Below are 14693 nucleotides of genomic sequence, written 5' to 3'. Positions count from 1 at the left end.
GGGTTATGCTGGTCCTGTTGTGCATTAATAGAGACTTTTCTCTTGCTTGTGTGTCATGTTTACTCTTTTTTACCTAATGGGATTTATTTGGCCTTATTTGTATTGTAATGTGATTTCTGTTTGGAGGATGATTTTCTGAAATAAATATTGCTAAACATTTAACTTATGTCTTTGGGTTAATCTGTGCAAGAGCACTAATTAGAAAACAAATAATTGGATGAAGCATATTCCTGATGAATATATTCCTGATAAAATATCTGTTTTGGTTTGACAGATTTTCCTGTTTTACAGAATTGTTGACAGTTTAATTCCAGATGACCTTCAAACCTGATTTTAAAATTAATTGTTTTTAACAAAAGGTTGTCTTTTTTAGAGAATGTTATGATTTTATGGCTTCTGCACATTTTGTTATATTATATTGAAACTGTGCATTGAATTTCACTTTGAAGTTCTAGTTTTATAGTTCTAGTTACAATTATTTGATTAAATATTATGAACTATGAAACTTTTTAACAGCCTTGTTTTGCTCTGGGCTAGCTCAAAAAGATAAAGGCTCCTTTACCAAAAATACCAGCTTTCCTTTGAGGTTGTTTAACAAGTGAAAAAGAAAACCATTTCCTTCATCAAAGACTTTTAACATCCTTGTTTGCTGATAAGAAAAGCAAGATAGGTTCAAATTCTATGAAATGTTAGGGAGGGAGAATTGCACACATTTTACATACCATGTCATTTAATTATAGAAAATAATTCTTTATTACTACAAGTGAAATTTTAGTTATGGTAAAAGTCCACATTCCAGAATGCTTTTGATAATATGGTTGAGATCCCAATTAGCCCACTACCTTGAAATTACTTTTAAATGTTAGTGTCATGACTGGAAGTTGTACAATTAAAGTAGTATCAATAAATACAATGCAAATGACATTATTTGGCATAAGATATTTCTAGTTCTGTTTCAGTCATAATAATAAAATAATAAAATTTAGGAAGGAAAACATACTTGGCTGAATGACTACGTTAAATTAGGATTACAATGTGTTAGTGAAATCCTCTGTTTAAAAGTGTCCCTGTGTGGCCTTGAAGTGTTTTGTATCTGTGAATAAACATCAAAACAAAGTCTTCTGTGGCCTTAGGGATAGCAAGTGTTGCTTTATTCTTTAACTTCTGTAGGCGCAGTGCTCTAAGGTCTCAGTCAGCATGTTGGCTGAGCCATGTCAAAAAAGTGACAAGATGGATTCAGGTTTGTATTCCGATGAATTTTAACCTGAGTGCCTGTCACAATCCATTATTAAACCTGAAGAAATTTGACAGCAACTGTCATAGTCAAAAATATACAGAGCATCCTAAGACGTTTCTCACTTAAAATCGCAACAAATTTGATTTTTTAATAAAGAAAATGATATGTTTTTTGTAGCAGATGGAGTGACATTTTATTTAACAGGCAGCACACAAGTAAATTCATTATACTTATTAACATTTGTCATTTACGAGCTTAATCAACAGGAGGTCTAGTGGGAAAGCCACAAGCCAGTAGTATGTGTAACCACTTTTGGAAGCAGTACAAGCGTTTTGTACCACATTGCAGATGCTGTCTTTTACGATTTTGTCCCTTTCCTTTTATAGAGCGTGGGTAAGATTTTGAGAAGATACAACCTATCGACCCAGCTCATCCAACAAATACTCGATAGGCCTTGAGTTTCAAAAGTATGGAATCCATAGCATAACTGTCTCAATCTCATCTTGCAAGAAAGTCACTGCTATGAGCAGCATAAGGCTATGTATTGTCCTGCAGGAATGATGGGACATCTAATAGACACTCCTCTCCTGTCCAAATAATCACATTTGGACTTTTCCATTGATTGGCCTGGTGTACACAACAATTAGCATGCATAGCACACACAGTTTGTAAGTGTAGATTGTACACAATCACTGATATCCATCAGGGTAGTCTACGCAAAACTTTGATTCATCACTAAAGAGGACTTGGTTCAGTTTTAGGGATGTCATTTGAGGTGATTTAGTCTAGTGTCCAACGTAAAGATGGTGTGAAGGCAGTGTTCTCTTATCATATTTGATATCGCCATAATGTCTCAGCTCCTGTCACCAGAAATCTTAACTAACTAAACTCTATATTAAAACTCATAGACAACTGTTTTAACCATATTAGAGCTTTGTGACTATAGTGTGACTCACTTTGTCCAGTGAAACAACTGTACAGACATTGCGCAATTTCAAGGAACAGGTGCAAATTTTTATGAATGAAAAGTGGAATTAGAAGTCTGTTTAGATTATTCTGCTTTCTAATGCTGTGAAGCGATCAAAATAAATAATATTCGCATTCCATAAAATATGAATATATATACACTATTTATTTGCATTTAAACATCTTCTCTTCTAAGAAAAAAACATTCTAGATACCATTGGCAGTTCCATATTTGAAGTATGCTTAAAATAACTGCCTGAACATTCATTGCATTTTGGACAATGTTGTGTTCTCTGAAATTGCTATTACAACATTTCTTATAATTTTGTTATCAACCAATATTATAATGTTCCCTTTTGAACTGATGCATAACATCTTTAATCTAATGCCTCATTTACAATATAATTTTCTGACACACAGAATGGACAACACAAAGAAAACAAAATTGAAATAAAAATATTTTAAAGATGCAAAGGAACAAGTAAAGGTTTATTCCAAACTGAAAAGAGAAGAAAAGAAACACAATGTTTCGGCTGTGGGGCAACTATTCTAAAGGTGAACATTGTTTAAAATACACATCTATAAATCTATAACATGTTCACACCTCAAAAATAAAGCTGGGTACCTGGTCTGCCGCAATCAATCACACAATGTCTTACACTGTCTTGAGTAAAAGGTGAGAAATAATGTAGCACTGTTGCTCACTAGGCTGAAATTGCTTGAAATGCTTATCTGAAAGTGGAAGGAATTGACAACATATGGACTTCAGTGATAGTAATTATCAATGATTTACACAAGTCCCTTGGCCAATTGCAAACGCTGCCCAGCTTTTCTGTTTGCATAGATCAGTTTAGATACAGCTAAAATGAAAGAAGTGGTTTCTTTTTAGCAGACTTGTCTTTAATTGCTGGAGACACCTTGCCTGATATTTTATTCCTTAATACATAAAAACAATATGCCATACAATATAAAGGTGGACATGTATTTTTAAATTTATACTGAATTTCAGAGGATATATTGTACATATCTGTGTAATAGCTGTTTGTACTAATCTTGACCTACTGTATCTATGTGCCTCTTTGGATTTACAGTATATTCCTTATACATTGTCAAATACAAGTATAGTATACAAGTAGGAAATGTTCATTATATTTTCACAAAACATATTTGTTCCTCTTACCTCAGATCCTCAGATACCTCAGATATACTCAGATCCATGACAACAGACAACAGGAAAGCGGATATAAACAGCACTTTAATTTGTCAAGTCCATAATGTCAATATGTATTTGGAACTTAATAGAAACTTCATCTTTAATACACTTGGAGTATACAACTTATCTTACATTTCACACAGATATTGTTTTAAATCCTTACATTGTGAGTTGGAACTAACTGTTTTGACAAAGACTAAAAGGCTACAAAAATGACACCACTTGTTACATATACTTGTACATGCACGTGTACAGAAAACCGGATCAGAGCAGGTTATGAAATTCGTTTGAAGAGCTAAGCAAACTGAATGATACTGTTCATGCCATTGCTTACCATTTGTTTTTATTTCTTCCGTTTGTCAAATAGAAATTGCAGAGATTCCTGTGACAACAGTTTTCCAGTTGAAGTTCTATTTTTGAAATTTATGGTAGGCATGAAAAGGAGGAGTTTCCTCATGCAGGCTATCTCATTTGGATAATCGCCCAGAAAACAGCACTTGGCAACTTATTTGCCAGAGCTTATTTTGGAATAAACAGAAATGAGGTAGGATGCTCTTATACTGCATCTCATTGGAAAGCAGAATGGTACCTGATATGTGTGTTTTTCACCTTTCAGCTTTCTTGGCAGTTTTTGCTTCTAATTAACAGCAAGGGCATCAATACACAAAACATTGGCTCAGATCACCCTAGCCTTGTTGAGCAACTTCCAGGGACTTTCCATTTTGCCAGTTACTCTTGAACTCCCAACCCAACTGACAGTGTTGTGAGCATTTCATTTGCATTTTGCCTTGGTGACGGGACTTGCATTGTAGGTCATATAAGCATTATGTCAGAAACCTTCAATGAGACAAATGAGTTGAAGACTTTTGTTGGTCTATGAAATGGCCTTTATGCTGTGCACGTACAATATTAATTACAGTTTTTTTAATCCACAACAACAATTATTTTAATACTTCTGTAATTTTTGTTTTGATGGCATGATGGCATACTGGTTAGATTTGCTGCCTCACAGCATTGAAACCCTGGGTTTAATTCTGGACATGGAGTGCTATCTGTGTGGAGATTGTATGTTCCTCCGCTGTTCACATGGGTTATCCCCAGGTACTCCACTGTTCTCCCACAGCACAAAAACATACTGGTAGGTTAATGGGCTGTTGGGAAAATGTGGACCTATGTGAGTGTGTGTCTGTGCATCTGCCCTGCAATGGGCTGGCATCCTGTCCACGATGTACCATGCCTTGTGCCCGTTGCTTGCCGGTGTAGACTCCAGCTCCCCCACAACCCTAACCAGGAAGAAGTAGTTAGTAAATGGATGGATGGATTATTTAAGGCCTGTTATTTTTAACATGTTATTATAAGGCATGTTTTATGACAAATAAATCCTGGAAATCAATAAAAAAGAACTCTATATTTTTACTCCTGTCCCTCCAGATCACATGGGATCTTAATGCGGGATTGTCCTTTATGTATCTAGAGAATTCCTGGTCTGAGTGGTGCTTAAAAAACTAGAGAGAAGCCAAAATGATCTTTTATTTTCCTTTGAAAGGCCAATTTATTGGATAATAGCATATCCACAGATTTTAAAGTTTATTCAGATATACAAGTACCTATACAGTATATATAAAATATGTGTTACAATTAGGTTTAATTCATTTTTGAGAATATTAAAAATAACCTATTTTTTCTGCATCAGGTGTCTGTTCTTCACTGATGTATTACCAATTCAGTTATCTATGGAACATGATCTGTTTGCTCAGGATTAAAACATAAGGAAATGGGGGATTTAACACTCATTATTGTACACTGTCAGAAAATACCGACCACTTAATACTAAAGCTATCTTTGTTTTTCAGTCTCTCAGGGACAGTGGTTCATCACTTATGAGCTAGAAAGTGTGGTTATTTGATAACAGCCTGCTAATTTGTTTCTTAATCTCTTGAATGATGGCTTACAGTCAATATCATGATGAGAGTGCTGTCAGGTTAATTTTCCACATCTTGCACTCAATTACTGATTCATCAGGCACAGCTGAACTCTTTATTTCTAGTTTTAGTTTATATTTGCTTGTGGTATGGGTAGGGCTGAGTTCTGGATGAGGACACATTGGCATGAGTTTCAGAAGAAACCCAGAGACCTGTTTGGAGAGGTTAATATTTATAGTATTTATTTTGTCATTACATTTATACATAATACATTTAGATATGTACTGTATTGCCATTATGATATTAAGTCTTTATTGATTCACTGCTGGATGAAAATTCTTTCCACAGACTTGTGTCTTTGGAAATTTGCTGTTATGTAAATTAACTGAAAAAACCTGAAAGCGCTGTCTTTATTATTACTGTGAGGTATTATTGATTTTCTCCAATCTAATCCCTAGATTCACTCCATAAACAAGTAACTACTTCCTCTTAGATAATATGCCACAGAATGACATATTATAATACTGTATATAATGAAATAGATCTTTTAGTGTGAAGGCAGCCTTGTGTGTTCTGCATGTATTAGGAAAGCTACACATATAAAAGGATGTGTGTATTTTCTAATATGCCGGATTACGGCATTTACATATTAAATGCAGTGTTTGCTCTGAATGCAGTTCATTTCTAAAAATAGGCCATCAGACATCTTCCTCATGTCTTTCGTCTGCATATTAGAGATGCCCTAATATATCTGTAGTCTATTTATGTCAAGGAAGATTTGGACAATTGGAAGAAGTTACTGGATTTTTATCCAGTAATGAGTTTTGATATTCATGCTTCTTCTTATTCCAGTTTATAACTTAATATTTAACTTTACATCCTTACTGGGATGTAAAATGTCCCTCATAGTCTGGTCCAAGATATTGACTGTCAAAAATGTAAGATGCCTAACAAACAGAGATTTTGGAATAAACTTAACATGAGATAACAATGGGCAATGGGCACAAGGCAGGGGATACCCTGGATGGGATGCCAGTCCATCACAAGACACAGACAATTACACCATGGCCAATTTCCCAATAAGCAAATTAACTACCTGTTTTTGGACTTGAGAGGAAGCACATGCAAACACAGGGAGGACATACGAACTCCACACTGCTCCAAGGCAGTGATGCTAACCAGTGGACTACCTGAAACCCAACTACCTTCACACACCCAAAGAAGGCTCCACAGCCAAAATGTTGTGCTTCTTTTCTTCTCTTTTCAGCATGGAATAAACCCTTACTTTTCCTTACCTTTAATATGTTTATTTAGTTCAGTTTTTTAATTTTAGAGATATCGTTCTGACAGTTTGCTAATTTGTCTAGATTGTACATAGTAAATACTGTATACTGTACATACACAAATAGTGCTTATACAAACTATGTTTAAATCAAGCAGTATTTTCTCTCAATGTGGCAAGACAATTAAGATGGCAATACTTTTTATCTTTGTAATGTGTGAGAATGCATTTGGTAATCAAATAATGTTGCTTTAAAAGAGGAACAGGCAACTTTACTTTTATGAATTGCACTAATTATAAGGAAGGACAAAAATATGCAGTTTTATTATGCACATTTGCATTCCCTGGATGGTTATTATTTTATCTCTGAAAGCCAAAAATCCACAGCATCCCATAAATGATGAGATTAACACATGGAAATTAAGTTTATAATAAGAGATAAGGATTTCAATCTACAGGCACATAAAAAGTATACAAAGTAGCACTTTGGATTACAGTCATGGCCCCTGTTTTCAAATTTTGAATGCAGTCTAAGCTTGCTTGCAGTTTTACTAATTATTAATTAAAATAACACATACCAAGAAAAAAAAAATCACTGCAGGATTACTCCAGTCATTATTATTTTGGTGTTTTCAAACCATCATGGAAAGATATATCAGGATATGTAGTCCTTAGTTCATGTTAAAAAGTAGTTTTAAGTATCTTAATGGAATCCCAGTTGTTTTTTAAATTAAACATTTATGTATTATCTTTAAAATTAGCAATGGTAATATACAAGGGCTTTTAGATGTATGGTATAATATTTATAGTTTAGAAGCTTTCTAAAGATTTGTACATGCTGGAAATGTATAAATTGAATCAGTGGACTGGATATCTAAATATGTTTCAATTTAAAAAAATAGCATAACTGAAAATTACCAAGAGTGTATATTTTATATAGATTAGAACATATTTAATTTATGGATTTTTCAAAACCTCTGTTGGTGAAAGAGAGTAATTGCTTTTTTATCATAATTCTGTATGAGGATGAAGGATTAGTTCTAAAAGGTCAAATAGATTATTATCATCTTTCAAATGAATAAATGAGTTATTTCAGTGAATTCCCATTCTGTTTGTATAATGTGCACATTTACATGTGCGGCTTCTATCATGGCTTAGAGATGCCTATCTATATATTTTTTTTATCCACGTGTAGTTCAAAACATATTCTAATTTACCAGGAACTGTACGAGAACAGTGTGTCATAAGGACAAAGTTCAATATTAAAAAAATCTAGTCTCTTGTGGTAATTAATATCACATAATAATGTGACATTAAAGGTACCCTAAGAATCTATTGTGGGATCATGTGGAAGGAGAGTCCTGTCTGGCTACACTCCGCGACAGGCCAGACAGGAGCCATGTGAGTGTGGAGGTACAGCCTGCAAGCTTAGGAGGCCACACCTGGCATCTCGTTAGCCCCCGTTTGGGACCCAGACTGCCTCAAGCAGGTGAGAGTGAGTGTTGATCTGCCAAAGGCAGAGGTAGTCTTAGGGAACTGTATTCTTTCCCTAAAGTGGGGAGAATGTGGGCAAAAGGAAACTGCCACACCCATCTGTCTGCTGCCTCCTGTCAATGACCAAACAGCAGACGACAAAGCAAGAGCAAAGCTGGGATCATGGAGCCCTTAGACAGTCAATGGCTTTTCAGGCCAGTGTTCATTAAGAAGTATGAATTATTTAATTTCTTCATGAACTATTGGGACCTTAAAGAGGTGACCAGGAAAGATCAATTGGCATGAATAGTGCAACATATCTTCATTCCAGTTGGCCAAGTCCAAGACACCATTCATCAATTAATAAAGAACTCCAGCACTCTCTGCCATCACCTCTGATGCTCTCTGGCTTACAAAAGTCAGTAATTTATTCTCCCAGCCAACAGCTTGTTATTCCTGAATGACCTCTAATTCTCTTTAATAAACATTTCTCTATAATAAACTTTGACCTAACCTGAGGTAATTTGAGTCAACTCAAGGAGAAACAAATATACTCAAATACTAAACAATAAGCAACTCTCATTTTTTATTAAATTGCATAACTTGGGATCCCAAGGAATAATACTATTCAAGCAAACCTTTTATTTGCTCAAAATTTCAAATACAAATTCTGTTGTAATTAGTTACTGGTGTTACCAGTTTAATCTGGCAGTTTTTTTCACTGTGCATCAGTATATAGCGTAAACTAAATATTATAAGTGGATGGCAGCAGATGGATAATTACTCAGCTATTGTTTTATTATTGTTATTAATCTTAATGATATTTCTCTTAATTCTCTCACCCTCTCTTTTCTTGGTTCTGCTTCTCTGTGTTGTTTTTCTTCTGTCATATCTTCCCTGTCTATATGCTGCGATCCCTTCCTATGGAGGCTGACCTCCCTAGGAATGAGCAGTCACTGTTGACTGTTTATTCATTATTAGGGCCACCTCAATGATTTACCAAGGAGTTAATTAAGTCCTTATAAAGTAAATCATTAGGAACCCATCTTAACCATTTATGTTTTACTTGCCTCTTAGTCCATATACAGCTAAGCAAAAACTACAAAACTATACTCTTTGATCTAAGCTTTCTGAATATGTAACGACCCCAAGTGTCTAGGGGAAAAGGGGTGTAACATTTAGGATAATTCTTTTGGAAGCAGGGGGGGTTTTGGTGAGGGACTAGGAAGTATGATAACAAGGGTAAGGAACTAGAGTGGTGCCAAAGGAAAGAAAATAACAAACAAAATGGAGCTGGCTAGGACAGTGAGGGAAAGCTAATCTGACTACAAAAGAAAACCCGAAACACAAGGTCTTCGGCGTCTTCAACACCCTAGCTAACCTGCACTGACTACCCAAAACCATACAAGACAAACGGCACTCGTACTAAACTAGTGTACTAATACAAAGTCAACTAAGTGTGTAAAGTGTACCCAACAACCTAAACTAACCTTATATATAAAAGTTCACACAAAAACACAAATGAACCAGGAAAACAAATAAGGGAAAACAAGAGTAATCAACAGGAGCAGGGTACAAAAGAACACAAAAGTTGAACATGTAACACTGGGACAAGGTAATGGCAAAACAAGGATGAACACAAAAACAAATGAAAGTACAAAGAAACTAACAAAAAACCAACAAAACAACAAAGCCGAAGCTATACGAAAATACACACACACAAAGCAAAACAAACCAACAAACGAAGCCGAAGCAATAACCAGGAGCGAAGCGAATCGATAACCAAAACCGAACGAAGTCAAACGAAAGGCCTCTCCTTGCTGAAAACCTCCAGGTTATATACTGAATAAGATGTGCTCTGATTGGCTGAGAGCTAATTGATGATGACATCATACTGAAACAGTGGAGTGATGGTGGGCCAATGGGGAAGGGAGAACAATCAAGGGTCAGCAGTGTGGAACATAGAAAAAAACACACACAGAACACACACTGGGACGTAACAGAATAGTTCATATCTTGCTGGGAAATGCAAATGTTACTAAGCTTTGCTTAAAGAGTGGTAAACATCAGATATGTTCTTCTAAAACTGTGCTCCAATTCATATGCTAGATAGGCTTAAAATATAAGCAACTTATTAACTGAAGTTCGGGAGGGATAACAACAACATTTCACTTATATGCAGCTCTACCTAATCACCGTCATTATGGAACTTACTGTAGCTATATGTATCAAACACAAACTTCTTCCTTTGCATTTGAATCAAGCGTCAATCCTCCATCCCATCTCCACCTTGCAGCTACCCCCTGGTTAACTCCTCTCTAAATGGGTATCCTATAGCCAGGAGGCTACCCATTAACCAAGCAGGTTAAGCCAAACTTATCTCACCAAGTATTCCAGACATTCCCGATGCATTCAGTTCTTGGTTGTTGTCTTTAGGCAGTACAAAATTGATTGTGATATGGTCAAAATTCTGAATTTCATGTGCTGACTAAAACTGCTCTAGATCAGCATATACTGTAACTCTCATCCTCTGTAGAATGCACTGGCTGCCAGTGAGATTTGGACAGGTATTCATAATTCTACTGATCACGTATAAGTCACTGAATGGACAAGTGTGAGAACGTCTTTAGGAATAGGATGGAGATAGGAAGGATAAGAATAATCGAAGAGCTGCTGGAAGACTATACTTCACACCTTGAGCAGTAAATCCGTCTTCCATGCAACACCATGTCCGTGGAACTGTTCATATCCTTTAGAGAAACTGTGATTTTTCACATTTTCAAATATCACCTACTTATCTTTGCAGTGAAGCTTTTAATCTACATATAATGTATTATTTACTTTTGGTGTCAAGTCAATTCGCTGTGCTTTTTTTGTTTTTTTCTTCTGTTCTTTATTGTTCTGGTGTTCAGCGCTTATGGGAAGAAATAATTCGATACATACATTTCATTATTATATAGAACTCTGTTGATAACTCTATATTCACTTTCACCTCACCATTATTATTTCTGATGCTCTTATGCAACCTAACCTAATTTGAACAAGTTTGTTCAACAGAGTATTTTTTATTATTATTAATTATTCAGAGTAAAGTGTTCAAGCATACAAGATTAGTATCCATCAGCTTCCAGGCAGCTCTAACCACTGTTCTGTATTTCTTTAAATTTAATTCAACACTGTTGTTGAAAACAACTTAATATTACATATTTTATGTTTTTATGGATGTGCAAACAGCCTTTCTTGAGCAATCTGGGTAGAATACCTTTGAGATTTAAACTTGTGACCCTATAGTTAAGAGTCCACAACCTCTATTCACTACTCCACACTATCAACACTCTGCTGATGTGATAGTTGAATATGTGCCACCTTTATTGTTTCATAAAAGGCAACATGATACAGTTATAGATTGTTCTGATTCCTGTTTCATAACATTTTTGTGATGATGCCAAAGACCCAGAAATGTTAGTAATAAAATGTGATATATACAGAGCACTTCCTGTTTGAGTTGTCCAATTACTGCATAACGCAACATCTTTTCTCATTCAGACATTCAGTAATAGGGAAGCTAATTGTTCTGGTGATCTTGATTCTTAGCTTTCTGAAGGCACACAGATACAGCCCATAGCTTACAACAATATTGCTACTGAAAATACTATACTGTAATTAATTTGTGTATTTGGTTACAGCAGTGAGTTTAGCAGATGGATTTGTAGTTTATTTTTCTGAATTTGGTCTGTCTGGAGAACTTAACACTATTGTCTTTTATTGCTGATGTGACTTGGAGGATCAGTAATACAACATAAATTGGATTGATTCGGAAGGGCTAAATACTAGGAATAATATAACAATGCAATTACTGGTGTATACAATTGCCCCTTAGCCCCCTGGTCAAGACACTCTGCTCTGCTAGATACAGCATATACTGAGCATAATATGAAATAAGTGGTATGGAACTATGTTGTTAAATTCAATACTCTGGTTTCTTTCGGGAAATCACAAAGCTACTAACCACCAAACATGCTAGGTGGGACAAATTCTTTCCATTCATAGGTACTCATGTTTGTTTTCATTCTAAATTTATCAGTCTATGTATGCATGTATCTTTTTAGAAAAAAGGATTTTAGATAAATTCTTAAATGTTTTGGTAACAATGATTGATTGATCATTCATTCAAAATTTGAACATAACCAAAACTTGGATCTAAAAATTAGACCTTGGCAGCTGAATGCCAACTCACTCATGCTGTGGTTGCTGCCCTTTGTCTTATCCAATTAAGGCAGGAAAATGCTTGCATTTAATGTGGATGAGATCACTAAGCATCAGCTGTATTAAAGTCCATTCCAATCCAATTTTTATGTGTGCCTATAAGTCTCATTCTACAGGCTTGATGAAATATGTACTATTCTTGCTGATGGTTGTGTGCTGGGACCTGCGGGGATTTTAGTGGAATGTTGCAATACATTACCACTGTCTGAGAATCCAAAACTTGTATTTAATGGAGAAAAATTCCATTATTACAAAAGGCTGGAGGGCATGGCAACATCTGTGTTGCCAAAAGGTCATGAATACTATCTATTCCAGAAAATTGCCTAAATCCTCAAGTGCACAGTAAAAACAACATGTGTATTCCCCAGTTCCTATTATAAGACTATTAGCTATGAAGCAGTGCTTGTTTTCAACATTAGATCTATGCAAAATGAGTACTATTATTGGCAGATAGCAGTGTTCAATTTCAAGAAATAAGAATGGTGACTGAAACAGAATTTCTTAGTCTTAGCTGTATTTAATGTAACAGTTGAAAAATGATACTGTATTCATTATATATTTTTTCCTGTATTTCCTATGTTGAGCTAGAAGATATGAGAATGAACTGAAGTTGGTTAACTGTGTTATGCTTCTTCAATCACATACAGTGAAATGTAACAAATTACAGTGATGTATCTTATATATCAGTTACTTTAGTCTAATGTACATTCCTTATTTCTTTGAGCTTCTGTAAGTATTTATATACAGTAGCTAGATGTGTTCTCTGTTCCACTTTTGTGTCTATCAATAATAAATTCGTAAGGGGACTTATGTTCTACCTTTTTATCTTCAAAGGCTAGTCATTTCAATGTGTGATATTTAAACCTTGAAGCATCTTAAACACTCAAAAACTCTCTTTTGAGCATTTTGTGGTGTCCTATTTTCAGAGTTGAAATAGCAACCTTGTTAATGTGTGTTAAAATTTAATTGAGAAGCCTTGCCACCTATTTGAGGCTAAAAATAGGATGTGCATTTTTACACGAAGAGTCTTAGGTGTCTGGAACAAAGTGTAGAGCTAGTTGTTGAATCACATTCCCAGGGATATTGCAAGAATTATCTGGTTATATTTCTTGGAACAAAAAGCTTCTAAAAATAAAATGAGCTAGAGGTGCCAAAAAGCCACCTGTCTTATATAAATTTGGACTTAAAGTTGTCTGTTTTGAAGTATAATAACATAATACTAAAAGCTGCTTTTATAACCAATATCCTATGCCCTAATTTAAAGTGAAGTATGCAATGCTGCTTGCATTTTATAAATCATTAAATTTTCAGCACTGTCATTTTGAGCAGATTGCCTAGAAGTGTTTGGCTAGTTTATTCTAAAATAATATTTGCCAGAAGATGTCTTGTACTCTGTGGTGAAAATAACCAGATTTTCAGTAACACTCTGGAGCCTAAAATAGGTTATGGGAAGAATTAAACGTGAGTCAAATGGGTTCTGGACAAAGTGATTAGTGTCACCTGCTGGCTGCATTCCAATTGCAAATAAAGCAGGGAAACACGCCTTCTTTCATAATGATCATTTTTCTTATTAATAGACCAAATAAGTTTGGTAATATAAATGGGCATCATGTTCTTACCTTAATATAACCAACAGTATAGCACAAACAATTTAATTCACTTAGATTTAAATCATGCTTTTCCAGTAATTTTATACTGTAATTTTATAATTGCAGGAAACTGACCTTTTGGATGTCACCAATATCAAGGATGCAAGAAACGGGAAGTGCTCAAAAATACCAAAGGTAGGTTATCTTATTCTCAGTGAAAAATAATCTAGTAGGTCACAAGACAGGAATGTCTATTCTCTTCTTTGTATTCTTTGCTATTGGATGTCTTGGTGTAGATTTTTCTCACAAATCCACGAAAATTAAAAGTAAATCCAGAAATGCATAATCAGATTATTAAAATAAATCTGATATCTAAGTGAAGTGCTCAAATATTTGATGTATTAATATGAAAATACAGTGTTTATGTAAGCAATTATAACATATCATAGTTTTTAAATCGGATATTTTATTTGGAAGTTTACAAGATGTAACCACATCTTTTGTGATGATGACTTTTTGTACAATGTAAATAAAGAATCGTTGTGTTTTTTTATTACTGCATTTTTAATAATTAATTTTTATAGACTTAAATTGTTTAATATGTAGTAGTTTATTGTACACTGATTTGTCTGCTTTGATTGGAGAAACACTTAAAGACACTTATGAATGGTCAAGGGGCATTTGGCATGACTTTTGTAACTCAGCATAAAACCCAGCATCTATTTGGACCAGACTCGTTGTAAAT

At 34.8% G+C, this 14693-nt stretch overlaps 1 protein-coding gene across 3 annotated transcripts in view; it reads left to right on the top strand.

Moving 5' to 3' along the window:
- The window catches only part of plcb1 (phospholipase C beta 1), a 405056-nt gene that overhangs the window by 65371 nt on the left and 324992 nt on the right, over positions 1 to 14693 (top strand). For all 3 annotated transcript variants that reach the window (XR_015935410.1, XM_088625584.1, XM_088625585.1), the window contains exon 3: positions 14075 to 14143. Coding sequence is in view for 2 of the 3 variants with exons in the window: in XM_088625584.1 (XP_088481710.1) it covers positions 14075 to 14143 (69 nt within the window). In the remaining variant the exon portion in view is untranslated. The remainder of the gene's footprint in view (positions 1 to 14074; positions 14144 to 14693) is intronic.

The sequence above is a fragment of the Lepisosteus platostomus genome, chromosome 3, assembly GCF_059453375.1.
Source record: "Lepisosteus platostomus isolate fLepPlt1 chromosome 3, fLepPlt1.hap1, whole genome shotgun sequence".
NCBI classification, from domain to species: domain Eukaryota; kingdom Metazoa; phylum Chordata; class Actinopteri; order Semionotiformes; family Lepisosteidae; genus Lepisosteus; species Lepisosteus platostomus.
Note: the sequence above shows the minus strand (reverse complement) of the source record. Positions and strands in the feature narration are given on the sequence as shown.